The 18557-nt window shown below is 37.7% G+C and overlaps 1 protein-coding gene across 2 annotated transcripts in view; it reads left to right on the plus strand.

The window, feature by feature from the left end:
* Window positions 1-18171, plus strand: part of LOC136817528 (adhesion G-protein coupled receptor G6-like) — a 41020-nt gene extending 22849 nt beyond the window's left edge. Inside the window, exons 5-14 of one of the 2 annotated variants that reach the window (XM_067073854.1) lie at window positions 347-597; window positions 2292-2432; window positions 3213-3798; window positions 4762-5005; window positions 6320-6444; window positions 7314-7457; window positions 9062-9137; window positions 9577-9866; window positions 10782-10943; window positions 17507-18166. In XM_067073854.1, coding sequence (XP_066929955.1) covers window positions 347-597; window positions 2292-2432; window positions 3213-3798; window positions 4762-5005; window positions 6320-6444; window positions 7314-7457; window positions 9062-9137; window positions 9577-9866; window positions 10782-10943; window positions 17507-17541 — 2054 coding nt within the window. In that variant the 3' untranslated portion in view covers window positions 17542-18166. Of the gene's footprint in view, window positions 1-346; window positions 598-2291; window positions 2433-3212; window positions 3799-4761; window positions 5006-6319; window positions 6445-7313; window positions 7458-9061; window positions 9138-9576; window positions 9867-10781; window positions 10944-17506 lie in introns of both variants that reach the window. The other variant, XM_067073855.1, reaches the window with a different exon arrangement.
* Window positions 18172-18557: the final 386 nt, after the last annotated feature.

The raw sequence follows: 18557 nt of genomic DNA on the forward strand, positions 1-18557 counted from the left end.
TGTCCACCCCCATGTATAGATATAAAATGGAATGGCCCATTTATTTACATCACTTCTTTTGAACCATCCTGAATGACTTTGAAAATTTAATGTGATAACAAACGGAGAAGTGCTAGAAAGATAATCTATCCATGCTAGTCTAGTACAGGCTGCTAGTGGTCTGAAATGAAATCGTTTCCTGGAAAACTCATCTTAGTAGAAAGATAAGTTGTCTGTTTGTTTTCTCAAGCTAAAATTTTCATAAATTTTTGACCCTAAAACGCCCTCTACTATCTTCAGAGCGGCTATAAAATTAAGAATAAAAATAAATGCGTTTAGTCAGACCTTTTTAATTTATCTTTTTCAGCTCCTTGTCCTGCGGAAGTCATTAACAATGAAAAGTACGGAATTTATACATTTCCGCAATCCAGGGCCGGACAAAGCATCCGGTACTCGTGTAAATTCGGTTCGCGTGATCAACGGAACACAACAACGCGTGCTCGATCTTGTATTTTGGACAAGCCTTCAAACAAGATGTATGAATGGCATGTTTATTGGGCGGATATCGACTTGGGCGGTTGTAGAAGTTATAAAGAACTTATGGCAGATGTTGAAAAGGTTTCTTTCGTCTGAATTATTCATCCCAAAGCCAACATGAGCCTCTTTTAATGGGCTCTTCCAGAAAAAAATTGTACATGGGGGGTGGAGGATATAACAATTTTTAGTGATTTACCCCCCGAACAGGGTGACTTTTGGCCCCCCGGACAATAGGTTTTACCCCCCGGACACCTCAAATTACCCCCGGACAGAGCAAATTTACCCCCCGGACAAGGCAAATTTTGATGATTTTTTGCTACCCCCGGACAAAATATCCTCCACCCCCCATGTACGAATTTTTTCTGGAAGAGCCCAATCTTAGTCTAGATTTTGTGAAAGTGAAATTGACTGGGTTTTAATGGTTTATGTTTGTGATTTGGTGCTATTGTTTTGCTTTAACCAATCACTGTGCCCATAAGCTCATTAGATATTCATCCCAAATCTGGATGAAAAAGAAAAAAAAAGATCAAAGCGATGCACCAACCTGGGCAGATTCTCTTACGAAGCCATGGCCTTTAGAGTGCATACGTGCCAGCGTGGAGTAAGGCAATTACTTTTTCTGGTTTACGGACATTCAAAGATGATCTTTTGGACCGGAGGATGGAAAAAAATAAAAATAAAATTGCTCTTTTCAAACTTTAATGTTGGAGAAAATCAAAAAAATATGTTTTGAGAAAACTTACATACATTGAAGAACGTTTTTAGTAGGGAAATGGTGTTTAAGTTATTAAAGACCTGGACACTGACCCTTTTGCTTGCCCTTCTTGCTTTTATAAAATGTAATTTTTTATAAAGTTTCCTTTTTATGGCTGTTCAGTACAAGGTCGGAAGAGCATAAATAAATAAAATATTTGTAAAATCCAATTTTATTTTTATTTTATTTTTATTTTATTTTTGCAAAAAAAACGTTGGCGATTCCGTAAACCAGAAAATAAAAAAGTAATTGCCTAATCAAAATCTGCTCAGAGATTACAAAAACACCAAAATAGAAAAATCAGTCCCTTGTCGTAGGGTACCTTTTTTAGAAATTTTGGGAAAAAAGTAGAATATTTTGAAAAATTTCAGGAATTTTAGTGCAATTTAGAGTCCCTTTTTCGCAAATTCTGGCCAAGTTTTTCTAAGCATGAGTCCCAATGTGTATAGGGTCCATTTTTCGGACCTCAGCGGAGCATCTCCGTCGATCGGCAAGGGTAGTACAGTCCCCTGGGATCCTTACAAACGATAACACATAGCTCGATTCACAAACACTTCTATACTTTCTATTTTCGAACTTTTTCATCAAAGTGGAAGCATTGCTATTGACCTAGGAGGAGGACTCAGGGTTTGACTCCAATCTTTAACTTTATATTAAAGTTTGGTCAAAGCACTGTTTATGAAAGTAAATTTCAATATGATGTCATTTGAGGTCAACTCCAATCTTTGATTTTCTATGAAGATTTGGTCAAATCACTGTATGAATACGCCAATTACCGCGCGGCCATTTTCGTGTCTGTTTTATCCCACTAAACTCTATGCAATCCTTTTTGACACATTTTTCTATTGTCTATAGGTACGAAAAAAGGACTGGGTCTGTTTTAGTGGGATAAAGCGGACAAAAATATGCCCGCGCGTCAAATGGTGGTTACGGCCGAAAAGGTGTATATTCATTGGAACAGCTCATTAGATTTGGTCAAACCATTTGTTTTACGAAGTGAATTTCATTTTCATCTCCTTAGGTCAATATAACGAAAACGAACGTCGAGGAGATTCTCAAATCATTTCAATCCATCACCACCAACACCTCTTACCAAGATATGGTGGTGTCTAATGCAACAAAGCTCCTCAAGAAAAGTTTGTCGGTCGCCGAAACTGAAGAGGTAAGCGTATTAAGCACTGATATCTAACTACTTGACTGGATCGGGCTAGCCGTATATGAAGTGAGTCCTGATTTAGAGCTGACTAGTCCGTCATCTTGTTTTCAATTCTTGTCGTCAATAGTGCGATTCGAATGTTTTGAAATTCGAACGTTCGAAAATCTAAGGTACAATAGAAAACAACATGGCGGACTAGTTGACTTCAAAATTGGACACACTTCCACGGAAAATCTAGAGTGTAAAAGAATATGATCTCTGTGATATGAACCTTCGCCAGTGTCTGGGTCTAACAAAACCCTTCTCTCATGGAGAGATATCAAGAAAGAGGACCTTTGAACTTCCTGAGACTCGAAATATACTTCAAGGTTTAGGTGGGACCCAAGGGACGAAGTTGCTTCAACAATAAAACAGGAGTGATCGTCCTACCGATACGGAGCAGGTCCTACCCAGGATTCACTTTCCTATGGTATCGTAACCATGCTTAAAGATGCACTACTTTACCTTGGACAATACATTACAAAAAAGATTATTAAAAAGACAATTCAGTTTATGTATTCGAGATGAATCAAAGTAGACGGTACAAAGCACAGTTGACGGCGTCCACTTTGTTCGACGACGGTAAAAACACCAAAATGATGGGCAAAGGCGATATAGAGCGGTACTTTAACTAACGACTTTGTATAGCGTCGATATCCTCCGACACATAAACTGGCTAATAATGAACATTTCTCTACCTTAAAGTGCTTACAATAATGACCTTAGTATTCTTTTTTCTTTTTGTAGGCTTTTGATTTGATTTTGACGGTGGTAGATGACTTAACTAGCAAGGTAAACATTACCTCCTCTCAAAGCTCATCCGAAATGCTCACAACGCTCGATCTACTAGCGGACGCTCTGATTGCTTCACCCCTCAGCAACCAGGCAGATTCTATTTCTTTTAATGGCACGAATTTCGGGTTCGGATTAAAAGCGATACCTCAAAACTACACGCACGATTTAATATCGCGAATCGTTGAAACGAATGACGTCATAAGTGTGGAGTTTGTTGAGCGAGCTGAATCGTCGCGGAACGATACTTTAGAAGAAGGAATTGAGATACCGAAAGAACTTTTCAAATCATTCAACGAGTCAGCAAACTTTCTCTATTCGTACATCTTTAAAGATGGCTCCCTCTTCGTATCCAACACTAGTTACCATGACAACAACAACAACAAACAAAACAAAATGGTTTCCTCAACACTGGATGGACACGTGTTAGCAGTGAGCGTTCACAATAAGACCATTAAAGGCTTGAAGCAACCTGTCAAATATACAACCAAAGTTTCGAAGGCAAATGAGAACGGAGTATGTGCTTTCTGGAAAATTGAAGGTAAAATACTTTTCTCAAAGTTCTTATCTTGACTTTCGCTAATCATCATCTTCGACTGTGGTCAAGTCGGTTAATTTCTACGAGAAAGAGAAGAGAGAAACTGATCATCCGATATCATCGGACCGGGCCCTATCCCGGGAAGGTAAAATACTTTCTTTAAAGTAATCAAACCCTCCAAGCTCTTATCAAAACTTTCGCTAGAAGGTCCAAAATTCAGTCATTGCCACAGCATTGATGTGGACCTACCTGGACCTACTACTATATTATAAAGATAAATGGGCTAAAATATGAATTAAATTAAAAAGCAGAGACTTCAGAGATTATTAGATTATGTGAATTTATATATGGAACGTTTTTGAGGCGTTCCTAAACGTATATACGAACATTCTAAAACGTTCTCGATCATTTTCAAACGTTCTAGAACGCTCAGGAACGTTTCAGAATGTTCGGGAATACTCAGGAATGTTCGGGTGCGTTCGTTAACGTCGCGAACAATCCTTTGTATCTAAAGGTTAATGTTTAACTCTGTGAGAACGTTCCTAAACATACAACAACCTTACATATCGTATCCATTTTACTGGTGCTTGTGATGAGATATTGGGCTTTTCCAGAAAAAAATTGAATATGGGGGAGGAGGATATAACCTTTTTTGGAAATTTACCCCCCGGACATTTTGAATCCACCCCCCCCCCCGGACAGCAGGTCTAACCCCCCGGACATGCATTAGTTGACCCCATGGACAATTAAAATTACCCTCAAACAGAGCAACTTTACCCTCGGACAAACTGGGACTAGACAAATTTTGTAGATTTTTCACTACCCCCGGACACTATATTCCCCACCCCCCTGTGTACAGACATTTTCTGGAAGAGTCCAATTTAGAGAAGCTTAGTAATCATGGTGTGCTTATGAAAAGTTCTGCGAATCAAACGTTGATCTTTTTTGGTTTCAATTTTTTCACAGAGAATCCTGCATTTAACCGCTGGTCAACTGAGGGCTGCAACATTTCTCGCACTTTCATTTTAAACAATTCTCGTTACGTCACTTGCCAATGTGATCATATGACGTCATTCGGCGTTCTGTTAAATATCTATGAAGAATCATTCAAGATGGTTGACTCATTTGCGTTGTCATTGGTCAGTCAAATCGGATGTTACGTTTCTATTGGCTCGCTGTTGATTACGCTTGTAGCGCTCAGTTTCTTAAAGTAAGTTTTTTTTTAATTCACACATATTCACGCTTTTGTGACCTTTATTATAAACCCTGGACCAGCCTGCACTGGCCTTTATTATACCCTGGACCCACCCTGGACAAAGTTTCTCCATCCAAGCCAAGCAAAATTTTTGATCTGAGTTTTTTTTTGAGAGAGTACCTTAATGATATCACTACTTAATATGGGCGAAAAGAAATTAAACAGGAAATTTTATAGTGCTATCCTTAGGGTATCACTTTTTTAAACTTTTATCAAAGATGATGAATATAGCTTGGTTCAGTATATAAATGTCACTGTTCCTATGCCTTCGGAATACTTTAATGGGATAGACTTTCGCGGGGACTTAATTTCGCGGGTGACACTATTGGGTGGCAATATTTTCACGATTTTGTGACTTTTATTGATTCTGTCAAATCATGCATGTTGGTAGTTGAAATACACACTATTTGCGCCTCTTTAATGCCAGTAAACATTCAAATGGTATTTGTTTGACATATTTTGAGTTTTGTTTAGAAATATTTCGTGGATGAGGCCCTTTCAAATTTCCATCGGGACTTAATTTCGTGGATTTTCGCGGATGACACCCAAATCCGCGAAATTTTATCCCATTAAAGTAACAGCACACTTTCTCTGGTGGTACATTTGTACTGCAAGAAGCTGAATGTGTTGGATGTTCTTAGTAGGGGTCACCTTCCTCTATTACAACTGATAGCTTATATAAAACAATAGATAGAGCTACTCTGTATTTCCCAAGGTGCAGCAAAATAATCCGCCATCTTTGTTGTATTTCCCAAGGAACGTCAGGTGCAGCAAATTAATCCGCCATCTGAAAGTGGACGATTAAAATTTATTTCATTACCAAGCTCTCGTCTACCCTACAGGGAGAAAATATGCCATTTCACAGTCGCAAAGCGTGATGGGTAATCAGGACCACTGCGCGCTAATGACAATTTACTATTGGTTCAAAGTTTGAAAAATTAGAAGATTTTTGCGTCTAGCCAATCAGAAGTCGTTACCAGAATGCAATCAGTCCTGATTACCCATGATTCATTGCGGCTGTGAAATGGATAACATTTATATCGGAGATATATTCTACGGCTACGGTTGCGGGGCTGCCCATGCGGGTCGTCACCAAAGGCGACATGTCGTTGTCTACTTTGCTCTGTACGGGAAAAACACCGTATAAGCAAAGTCGACATAATGCCGTACGTCAAATATCGAACTTGCTTTCACCCGCCATTACTTGCCTTACTCGTTTAGTGCAAACTTTCATAATGTCTTAAAATGTCAACATTTCGTTTTCGATAGAGAGCTTCGAACGAAAACAGCCAACAAGATTTTAATTAATCTCTCACTGTCCATGCTGTGTCTACTGGTCTCTTTCTTGGCTGGTATTCAATTCAAATCATCAGAAGACGCCTGCCCTGTTATCGGTTAGTATACACGTTTTTTTTATAAGAACAAACTATATAAGAACAGGTGGCTTCGGCGGTCAAAATATTAAGAACAGGTTAAGGATATTTTAAGGCTTTGTGGACTCTGAAACACAAAATTTTATCTTAGAAAATCGTACAAAAATACTCAAAAAATGGAAAATTTTAACAACCTTTAAACTCAAAAAGTTTAGAACATCCGGAGGCTTCAAAATTTAGGATGTTCTTATAAAAACAAACTTGCACTGCCTAAAAAGTTCTCGGTAGAATTCTTCTAAGGGATGACCTTTAGTCAATGAGGAGTTGATTTGTTTTGTTTGACGGTGGAAATTCCAATTCGTGAAGGAATTATTCTAAAGAAAGTTCACAGTGAAAAAGGCCGAAAATGTTGATAAACTTTTGATTTGGTAATAAAATTTGTCTTTCTTGCCTGTGTGTCCTTACGAAGTCGAGATAGCTTATTCGTCAGATCTTTTGTTTTACATACATCCCTTTAGAGCTTCAGCGTGGTGACCAGAAAACAATCACAATCTGACTTCAGGTTATATAAGACTAAGACCATGTTCACACGTTACCGTTCCGTTTCGCTCCGATATGACTTTCGTTACGGATCGAGTGTGTTCATATTGGTTTCGAAAGGTTTCGGAGCAAGAAAACGGATCAGTTCCGTTCCGATGGAAATAGTGGAGCGAAACCGTTTCGATCTGTTTTGCTTTGTAACGTCTTCTTTTTTGACGTTTCGAATTTTGACGTTCACACTTGTTTCGGAACCGTTTCGGAACGGAACCGTAACGTCTGAATATGGTCTAAAACAGCGGTGTGGACATTGGTCTCTCCACACATGATCATAATACTTTTGTGTTTTTCAGGTGTTCTTCTTCACATGTTCGTATTGACAACTTTTTGTTGGATGTGTATCGAGGCCCTTAGTTTGTATCGAAAGGCCGTCCGAACATTCAAGAATCGCGGTGAAGGGAAAATCTTCTACCGGACATCTTTCGTCGTTGGATGGGGTAGGTCGAAATTTTTCGTATGTTATTTGTTTATAAAGAATGAAGTTTTGAGGGTATAAACCATTGAGTTTCAAGCCTGAAGGGCTAGAGGCGAGACTCCTGGATGGGAAATGAAACCATTTATTGATTATTGATTTATTAATGTTTACGGCGCGTTCTATGCGCGTTTTGGATGGGAAATAAGTAGCTTCAATTTCTCTTGCCTGAGAAGGGTTAAAGTCTAGCACTACGGGCTTTAAACTCAATGATATAAACGCCTTGTTCTCTTTTTCAAAGAACAGTCATCAACCGATATGACATCTACCCACAGAAATCGTTTTTCTTTCCACACTAGATATGCTAAACTGATCTTCCTGTGGAATTGTCTCCAGTTTTTAAATTGACTACTCCACCATACTGTTTTCCCTTTTACGTCAGATTTTCGAACGTTTCAATTTCAAAACATTCGAATTCCAACTGATCCAATTCATGATGTTCATGACGTAATGTTTTCTATGGAAAGACCCCGGTTTTTGCCAGTAGTGGCAAATTTTATACAACTTTTGTCTAGTTTAAATTTGCCACTACTGGCTAAAACCGGGGTTTTTCCGTAGAAAACATTAACAATACAATTTCTGGGTACAAAAATCTGTCAAACCTTTTTTGATTAGAGAACCTTCAATTTCATTGTTACTAAGGTAGATAAAAGCACAAGCTCCTTTAGCAAAAACCATAAGCCCATTTTATATTAAAACCTTTCAACTTTTTGTAGGTGTACCGTTACTGATCGCCTTGACGACAAGATTTTCGGGATATTTCTCCATTCCACCCGTGGACAAGCGTGTACAGTAAGTGCTCATTTTTTTTGCAGTGATATCAAATTGTTTGATGCTTAACCAGCTAGCAATGAAACATAAAACACTTTACCAATTCTTCCGTCTTTATTCCCCACTTCAAGGAGCGATGGCCAAGTGGTCAAAACCGTCAGCGCCTAAAACCAGGTGTTCATTTATTAATGTTTACGGCGCGTTCTATGCGCGTTTTGGATGGGAAATAAGTAGCTTCAATTTCTCTTGCCTGAGAAGGGTTAAAGTCTAGCACTACGGGCTTTAAACTCAATGATATAAACGCCTTGTTCTCTTTTTCAAAGAACAGTCATCAACCGATATGACATCTACCCACAGAAATCGTTTTTCTTTCCACACTAGATATGCTAAACTGATCTTCCTGTGGAATTGTCTCCAGTTTTTAAATTGACTACTCCACCATACTGTTTTCCCTTTTACGTCAGATTTTCGAACGTTTCAATTTCAAAACATTCGAATTCCAACTGATCCAATTCATGATGTTCATGACGTAATGTTTTCTATGGAAAGACCCCGGTTTTTGCCAGTAGTGGCAAATTTTATACAACTTTTGTCTAGTTTAAATTTGCCACTACTGGCTAAAACCGGGGTTTTTCCGTAGAAAACATTAACAATACAATTTCTGGGTACAAAAATCTGTCAAACCTTTTTTGATTAGAGAACCTTCAATTTCATTGTTACTAAGGTAGATAAAAGCACAAGCTCCTTTAGCAAAAACCATAAGCCCATTTTATATTAAAACCTTTCAACTTTTTGTAGGTGTACCGTTACTGATCGCCTTGACGACAAGATTTTCGGGATATTTCTCCATTCCACCCGTGGACAAGCGTGTACAGTAAGTGCTCATTTTTTTTGCAGTGATATCAAATTGTTTGATGCTTAACCAGCTAGCAATGAAACATAAAACACTTTACCAATTCTTCCGTCTTTATTCCCCACTTCAAGGAGCGATGGCCAAGTGGTCAAAACCGTCAGCGCCTAAAACCAGGTGTTCACGCTTTGAATCCCCGCTCCTTCCAATGTTCCGTTCAGTTCATAGATACTAGAGCCAGCTGGCCCCCGGCTGGAATTCTTGAAAATAGTCAAAAGCTGTCTAATTAAAAGACCTAGATCACTAGGCTATCCACGCAAAATATCTCTGCCTTTACTATTTTTTGTCATTGCCTTGTCCTAATCATTTTACACAATTTTTCTTAAAGCATTTCTCAAAATTTATTTTAATTCGTGTGTCACTTCCCTCTATCATTTTCTTTCTCTCCTCCCCTTTGTTTTAGTTGCATGATAAGTGGTCTCGCATTCAAATACACCCTCCTCCTCCCTGTATCCATCATACTCGCAATCAACATGATACTCTTCATACCAGTGCTACGAAAAGTCCAAGGTCACATCACAACTCGTTCTTCATTCAAGAAAATACCGAAACCCAAACGTTTAAGGCGTCGAGTGCGTGTGACCATTTCATGCTCTGTTCTCCTTGGTTTAACGTGGGTTTTTGCCTACCTTTCCATTGGTGGAGCAAGTTATGTTTTTCAGTGGTTGTTTGCCATCATCAACTCTTTACAAGGTAGGGTTTATTGTCATCGAGTTTTAAGCCCGAAGGGCTAGAGGTGAAACTTTAACCCTTCTCAGGCAAGAGAAATTGAAGCCACTTAATTCCAAAAATGTGCATAGAACGCGTCGCAATCATGACGACGGATTGTATCTAGCGGTTCCTTTGTTTTGGAGGACTACATTTTTTGAAATCTAGCGATAGATTTTAGTTTCAATCCGGTGTTTTTTAGTTTACTTAGACTGAGTTCATACCAATGAATTAAACTCGAAGGCTAGGGTTGAATCTTAAACCTTCCCAATGCTAGCCTATACTAGACATCACCCGCGTTTTTTCTACGCAATGAAACGAAATAAAAAATCCCGGTTTTTAGTGAGGTGCTCGCTATCCCAATGCAAGCCTCAAGACCTGCGACATTTTTGGTTGACGGATTGAATCCATTGACTTCGAAGGCCCAAAACTCTTGGGCGGGAAATTAAGCCACTCATCTCCCATCCAAAACGCGTGGGCCGCGTGCTTTTCACACAAACGCTAGATTGAAAATACAATCCATCGCCAGACTTCGAAAAATATGCCGCTCGAAAACAAAGAAAGATTCAATCTGTCATTCTAAACGCAGCGCAAACGACTTCACTTTTTATTGCTTGAAAACGGTTAAATGTTGACCTTATTCTTGATTCTATAAGACTAGCTTTGTGTCACGCAAGAAGCGATTTTGTTCGAAAAAGGGTAAGCTCGATCGTTTTCAGAAAGCGTTTTATGGCCTACCCGTTAAAAGGTCAAACACGATTGAACCGCATCTATGGTCCATGGGTCTCAGTGATGCTAGTTGTCTACCGGTGGTGTTCACTCAAAAATTACCCTTAAAACGTACCCCCTTCTCCTCTTGGAATGACTGTGTATGTTATAGTTTGTCTCGTTTATTTTCAGGTTTTGTGATCTTACTCTTTCACGTTTTTTTGAATGATCGAGTCATCAAATCATGGCGAACCTTCTTCAATGTACAATCAAAACACAACAAAAGCTCCATGTCCGGCTCTTCCGTGTACCGAAAAGATACGTCGCCCATTTGGATGAGATCTATTAAGAAAGGTGAGTCGTCGAACAAAATGAGGTGATGGTTGAGGTTGAATTGAGACATGAAACTTTTTTTGTTGAGCCACGTTAAGAGTTCTGGGGCCACTTTAAACTTTTTGCGTGCTTCAGTTTTTTAAATGTTTCTATTTAATGAAAAATGTTTCAAGTGGTCCCAGCCCTAAAAGATTTGGTTTTTAAATAAGAGTGATATCGTTTGCTTACTCATCAATTTTAATTTACAAGCTTTTTCACATTGGATTGACATGGATGTAGAGCAAGATTGGTCAGAAAATGGAAAATAAAAAAATTTTTTGTTGATATCAGCATAATAAAACAATAGGCAGACACTGTCCTGATATGAAATGTGTGTCTGATATGAAACGGGAACACTTATGTACAAACAAAATCTTTGAGCGGAAAATGAGAATGATCGTAAACAACCTTTGGGGCCGTCCATTAAGCGGGGCCGTCCGTCACTATGTGGACGGTACTTATTACGGGAAAAGTGACTAAAATTTTTACTCGACAAAAGTTTTTCACTTGGATGAGTCTTGTTAATATTATCTTACAATTTTATATTTTTCGGAATTCTCTTTTGCTTTTTGGATGATGACGATATTTCTTTAGTAAGTACCGTGTACAAAATCATTGCAAAAATATAATTAATTTAAAGCTGACTAGCGTACGTTTTCAAAGTTAAGCTTGTTTAGGATAAGGATTTCTCCTCTTTCAATCCAAAATTAATCATATCAAGCTTCTTGTTTATATACTTACTTGTTACTTGTGTAGTTGTTTGAGCATCCTGCTTCAGGTAAGGTTCTTGGTGAACCACGCCTCTGTGTGATCAATCTGTCGAGAGAAAAAGAATCTCAGCAGATATTTTTCATGTCAATTATTGAATTAGAATTAGCTCTCCTGCACCCAGTATATCCATGGATCTGGGGTTCATCTGGGATAGACTTAAGGTGTGTGTCCAGGGCTCTTTTGAATTTATCGATAGAAATGTTTTTGAGGTTTCTGATGCTCTTCGGCATAGCATTAAAAAGTTTTGCACCTTGCACTGCAAGTGTGCTGTCTCTAAATTTTGATGTTTGGTTCTTTGGAATTGACAGTGTACACATCCGGCCCAGCCGGGGGTTTTCAGTGGTTTTGATACCATTTACAGCAGGTACAATCTTTTCCATCACCTTCCAGACATACATTATTCTGTAGCGTTCTCTTCGCCTTTGAAGTGAGTAAATTTTTGTCTGTTTTAGACACTCCCAATAATTGTTTGGGGTGCCATTTATCTTTCGTAAGAAGGACTTTTGAATATCTTCAAGTCTCTGAATGAGACCAACTGCATTTGGGCTCCACAGAACGGAGCAATATTCTAATATTGGTATCACCAATGATTTATATAGTACGATCATACAATTTAAAGATCGTGAAGAAAAAGTTCTCAGGATCCAAGATGTAAAGTTTTTAGCCTTTTCGATTACTGCAGTAATTTGCTTCTGAAATGTGCAATTACTGTCCATCAGGATTCCAAGGTCTTTCACAACATCTTTGTTTTCAATCTCAACACCAGACGGTGATGTATAGCTTGTTTGAGTCTTGATCTCATGGTTCTTTCCATAGCGCAAGAGTTCAAATTTTATATCATTCAGCTTCATATTGTTGTCATCCGTCCATTTATATATTCTATCAAGATCTTTTTGAAGTAGGACAGCATCTTCTAGAGTTTTGACTTCCTTTGTGGCGCGAGTGTCATCAGCGAAGGATTTGAGAAAGCTGTGTACCACTTCCTTGTCAATATCCCCAATCAATATGAGGAAAATCAAAGGTCCCAAAACACTACCTTGAGGGACTCCTGAAATGACCTGTTTTGATTCAGAAGTGACACCATTCACTAGCACTGATTGTTTTCTCTCTGTTAGGAAGGACTTTAGCCACTGTAATAATTTTCCATCTATTCCTAGTTTCTTTATTTTTCGTAGGACAATTGAATGGTCTACATTGTCAAAAGCCTTTGAAAAATCTAGGTACACAACATCCGCATTAGCATCTTCGTCCAATATATTTAGTATCAGGTCATATTGTTCCAAAAGCTGACTCAAACATGAACGCCCGCTTCTGAATCCATGTTGATTGGGATTGAACAGATTATTTTCATCCATGTGCTTTACAATATGTGCTCTGAGTACTTTTTCAAATATCTTGATGACATGGGATGTTAGGGCTACTGGTCTATAATTTGATGCCAGTGATCTGCTACCTCCTTTGTAGATTGGTGTGATTGTGCATCTTTTAAGTTCGTCTGGGACAATCCCTTTGTCCAAACTTTGTCTCCAGAGGATACAAAGAGGAATGGAAAGTTCTTCTTTGCATTGTTTGAGAAAGATTTCAGGGAAACCATCGGGACCTGGTGCTGCAGTTTGGGACAGATCGTTGATTGCTTTTATTAAATCATCTTCTGTAACTTGTAGATCTGAAATGATATCTACGTTGACTTCATCATTTTCACTCTGTATATCAAATGGTTTTGGTGCACTGAAGACGGAAACATATTGTCTTGACAGAATTTCAGCCATTTCTTTGCTTCGTTGCGTCAATTCACCATTTGTGTTCAGCAGAGGGCCAATTTTCGTTTTTATCTTTGCTTTCTTTCTCGCATAAGCAAAGAAATATTTTGAGTTTTTCTTTATGGAATTGATTGCTATATTTTCAACATAACACTTGGAATCCCTAAATGATTTTTGTAAGTCCTTTTCAATTGTCAAAAGTTCCTTTGTTATTTTAGTCTTCTTTGATTGGGACGTGCATTTTAAAAATTGCTTTGTAATTTTTCTTCTTCTTTTCGTAAGAGAGCGGCGATATCTTTCAACTTTTGATTTCTTCCTGGTATCTTTGGTTGTTCTGATTGGTATTCGTCCTCTGCATACGTCCAAACATATTTGATTGATACTTTCAAGAATTTATTGTGGATCATCACTGTTAAGTTTTACATCCCAGTCAATTTGATTCAAATCTTCCTTTAACTTATTCCAATCAATTTCATCTGAGAAGAAATTCAAAGCGTTGAATTTGGAACGTGGTTCTGGTTTATCATCATTACTAGCAAAATTTTGAACTTTGAGCCTAGTTGATACCATAACAATACTGTGATGTGAAGTGCTTTGTAACACTGGTAAAATTGAGTAGTCATGTATAAGATCTTCATTATTTGTGAAGACAAGGTCTAGGGTGTTCCCATCTTTGTGTGTGGGTTGATTGACATATTGGGACATGAACAACTCGTTGCAAAATCGATTTAAATCATTCAGCATTGATCTTTCTTCCATAGAGCATCCAGTTTTGGGTAGTCCATCAGGCCATGTTGACTTTGGAAGATTGAAATCGCCACCAAAAATTATGTTTGGGACAGGTTCCAAGGCGGAAAGGGCTTGTTTCGCACCTTTGAGCGGTGTAAGAAGGTCTTTAGCTGTTGATGGATTTCCATTACTCTTGTCGTCAGGCTGTCTATATATTACAAGCATAGCCAAGTTTTCAGTCTTTGAGTAAACACAAAGGAGTTGTACACTTGGTGATTTATGGGAGTAGATTATTTCACATTAAGCAGCTATATCATCTCTTATGTAGAAGCAGACTCCTCCAGTTGCTCTCCCTCTTGATTTTTTCTTGCGTGATGAATCACATTTGAACAAAGTATAACCTTCTACTTTTAGTTCTGCATCTCTATGGTTGTTGAACCATGTTTCTGATAGGCCAACAAACAGTAAAATTTTATGACATATGTTATTTTCGATAAAAGGAACTTTGCTTGGTACAGTTTGCGGGCACAGTCCTTGTACATTAAAAAAAGCAAAGTTGTTGATTATTGGAACTGAATTGGATTGAAGTTTGCTTGGTGAGGAATTTGCCTGATCATCGGTACAGTTGGCATAGGAAACTGGAGTATTTGAGAGGTTTGCGTCTGCTGAAGGTGATGAAGATGATTCTCGATCGAGGTGATCTTTTTGTCCAGTGTCTCCATGATTTCTTCCTTCATCAGACGGACAATCTCTAAAAATGATCTGGTTCAGAGGATTTGATCTCATCATCTTTTTCTGCCAATAGCTTTCTGTTGTTGTGAGTTACTGTGTTTTTAACCATAATGGGTTCTCTTCTGGTTCCCTTCACATGAACAAAACGGCAGGATGTTGCGAAACATTCTCCCTTTCGTATTGAGTCGAAGCACATTTTGGGATGGAAATCTTTACATTTTTTTCCAAGATTGCATCCTCTTTGTTTATTTGTGCCATGTTGAGTAAATTTTCAGCACATTTTTGGGTGCGCAAATTTGCATTCTTTTCCTTTGAATCCATACTTGCAATTGCCATTCTTGTAGAAACGACAAGTTCTATTACAGCTTCCAAAATCATCTTGTTGATTCTGGTTTTTTGTTTCTCTTGTATTAATCTCTTTATCCTTAGCATCTTGAGTTGACAGCAGGACAACATCTTCAGTGTCTGTCTCTAATAATTCTGTTGGTCTGTCTTGACTTGGGATAGATGGTGCAGCATCTTTAGTGACTTTTTTCTTTTTCTTTTTATTATCACCGTCACTGTCACTTGGGATTGTGTTAGGTTGACAAGCATGACAAATGTAGAACATGCCAGGTAGATTTAGAGGGTTATACAAGCTTTTGAAGAATTCAGCGTCGGTGTCCTCATCAATATTGGTGTTGTTTGTGGGAATCGTAGCAAGATTTAACCAACATGGTTTGTGTACACCTTGACCACAAACGGCACATTCAAGGATCGGGAGCTCCATAAGACCAATTTTATATCTTCTGTTGCAGATGGAGCAATTGTCCGGTAAGAGGTTTTGTATCTTGCAGATGATCAGATGAGACAATGATCTTTTGGTTTTTTCATTATATTTTGGCACTTTCAAGAAGTTTGCAGTTTCTTTCAAGGTGTCAAGTTTTTCTTTGTACATGTCATTTTCAATATCTAGTACACTTTTGCCATATTGATACTTCCGCAAACAGAATTTTACAGAATCCAAGGAGGCATAAAAGCAAAGTTCTGCTATTAGATCCTCAGTTTCCAATTCTTTGGTACATTTTTGGGACTGATCACCCTCAGGGGAATTATCACTTTGATCCATGATCAATGGAGTGCAGGAGAGTATAAAAGCAAAAGTAATTGAGAAATGTACTTCCTTTATTGTATTACAATGAAGAATCTTGTCACATTTGTAAATAGTATTAGTCACTTAGCTGAATGGCTGCACTGTGGGATGAGTGCAGCCTGATGTTGAAGTGTCTTGTTGAGGTGGTCTTCAGACTTTACATACAAACAAGCCAAGGCAGACAGGATTGATTGTTGTTGATATCCACCAGTTGTAGCTCGCCAAACATTTGATTTTGACTTTTTCTTCTGTAATTTTTCCTTTTAATTTTTATTTTTCACTGAAAAATACTGGCCTCTCCCACGTGTTTCCACACAGGTTCAGCCTTATTCACTAATTCTTAATGGGGTGAATTTTTTTATCTATCTTAAATATATTCTCTCGATCCAGAAAGAAAGAGTGTTTTGGCCTTATATGATATTGATATTTTAACATTAGACACTAAAATCAAATTGAAAATTCACTAAATACGTGTGGAGCTTTATTCGGCAAAGTATTCCCAAGGGAATTCAGTCATAACATTAATCTTGACCCCCTGATTCATACCAGCAATAAGGGTGATTTACTAACACTTCTGGCTGAGCTTCGTATTTAAAGACGGGGGTTCACCATTTGAGTCGAAGGAAAAAATTAAAAGGAATCTTTTTCCCTGTTAATTGAGAGAACTTGAAAAATTACCCTTCAAAAATGTCATAATTCTAACGACTTAAAAAACAATAACAAAAAACTAACTCTTTTGTTTCAGAGCAAAAACAACTAATTCTGGAAATTCTACACGGACCTTTACTTTGAAAAAATCAATGTGGGTCAATCACTCACTACTAACACACCTTCATCGATCTTTCAGAGATGGTAAATAATTTCATACTCACTCCATCTTTAACACTGACCTCTAACTAATTGACTGGATTGCGCTTCTCTCAATGGGCTCTTCCAGACAATGTCCGTACACAGGGGGTGGAGGATAATGGTAGTGAAAAATCTTTAAAATTTACCCTGTCCAGGGGTAAAATTGATCTGTTTGGGGGTAATTTTGCTCGGTTTGAGGGTTATTTTGCTCGGTTTGAGGGTTATTTTGAATGTCCAAGGGGTCAACTGATGCTTCTCCAGGGGATCAGACCTGCTGTCCTGGGGAGTCAAAATTCGCAATTCTAAAAAATTTTATATCCTCCAATCCCCCCCCCCCATATTCAATTTTTTTTCTGTAAAAGCCCAATAATGAAAGTGTATCCAGTTTTAAAGCCAACTGCACTTTTTTTATAAGAACCAGTAACTTATTATTTATCTTGGACCCAGTCTATTTTACAAACAAAATTTTTGAAGGTCGGAAAAACTTTTTAACACCAGAAATGTTGAACTTTTAACCGCCCAAACAAATTAAATTAAATTTCAGAATTTATATCTTCTTTGTTATTTTTCAGCAAAAGTTTCATTATCAACATCCGTCAGTGGTTGAAAAAATGTCCGAAATTCGATCCTGTCCGAAATTCGATCCTGTTCGAAAATTGGTGAAGTGTAAATAATACAGTGCCCAAGACTTGGTGTTAAATTTCTTGCTGTCCGCACCACTTAGTGAAATTTGAAAAATGCTGCCCAAATTAACTGGAAATTTTTTTGCGTCCGAAATATAGCGAAATTTGTGCAAAATACTGTCTGAAATTCTTTCGTATCCGGAATGTAAATGAGAAGGATATTAATCATTACCTGGAAAAACTATTTTTGGATTTGCTAACGAGACACAGTAGGCTTTTCCTATTTTTTTGGTATTTCGAGCTTCAAATTTTTCTTATTCAAAATTGAAACGTTTTACGTTACTGTAAATTTATCGAACTTCAGCGATCCCAGGTTTATTTTCTTAAATTGTTCTTATTTTTTGGCGACTTTGGGCCTTATTTACATTCTCATAAAATTGTTTTTTATAAAAAGGGTGTGTTTGAAGCGAGAAGGAAATTTTTTTAGCTAAATTATCAGATTGAGTAAAATAAGATTATCTCATGAATATTCTATCTTGACAGAATTGTGATTATTTTACAATATTTCTTTCCAAGTTAATTTTCTTGAAAAATGTTTTACTTGCTCACAATATTTCCAAAGTCTCTCAAATTTTTCAAATTTTTCGTGTAAATATTAATCTCGCCTGGAATTGGGTTTAGCCGTGTCCTTTCTCTCTTTTCTTTGATATTGGTGCAAATTAATAAGAAAACATTTCACACTGAACCAGTTTTTTTCAATTTTTTTTTGTTGGTCTAAATCTATCTTGTTTTTTGCGTAACGCCTACGGCTTCTAAAAGATTCGAAACTTTTGATCGATATCAACAATCTCACAAATCTGCTTCGGAAAATTTTTTCATCGCTCAGAAAATCGACCAAAATGTGACCAAAACCCTTGATGAAATTGGAAATTTTTTTCAGGAGCAATGTGGAGGAGTGCAAAATGTTTAAATATTTCCTTATATGGTAAAAAGTGCACTC

The sequence above is a fragment of the Clytia hemisphaerica genome, unplaced genomic scaffold, assembly GCF_902728285.1.
Source record: "Clytia hemisphaerica strain Z4C2 unplaced genomic scaffold, Clytia hemisphaerica genome assembly, whole genome shotgun sequence".
Lineage (NCBI taxonomy): Eukaryota > Metazoa > Cnidaria > Hydrozoa > Leptothecata > Clytiidae > Clytia > Clytia hemisphaerica.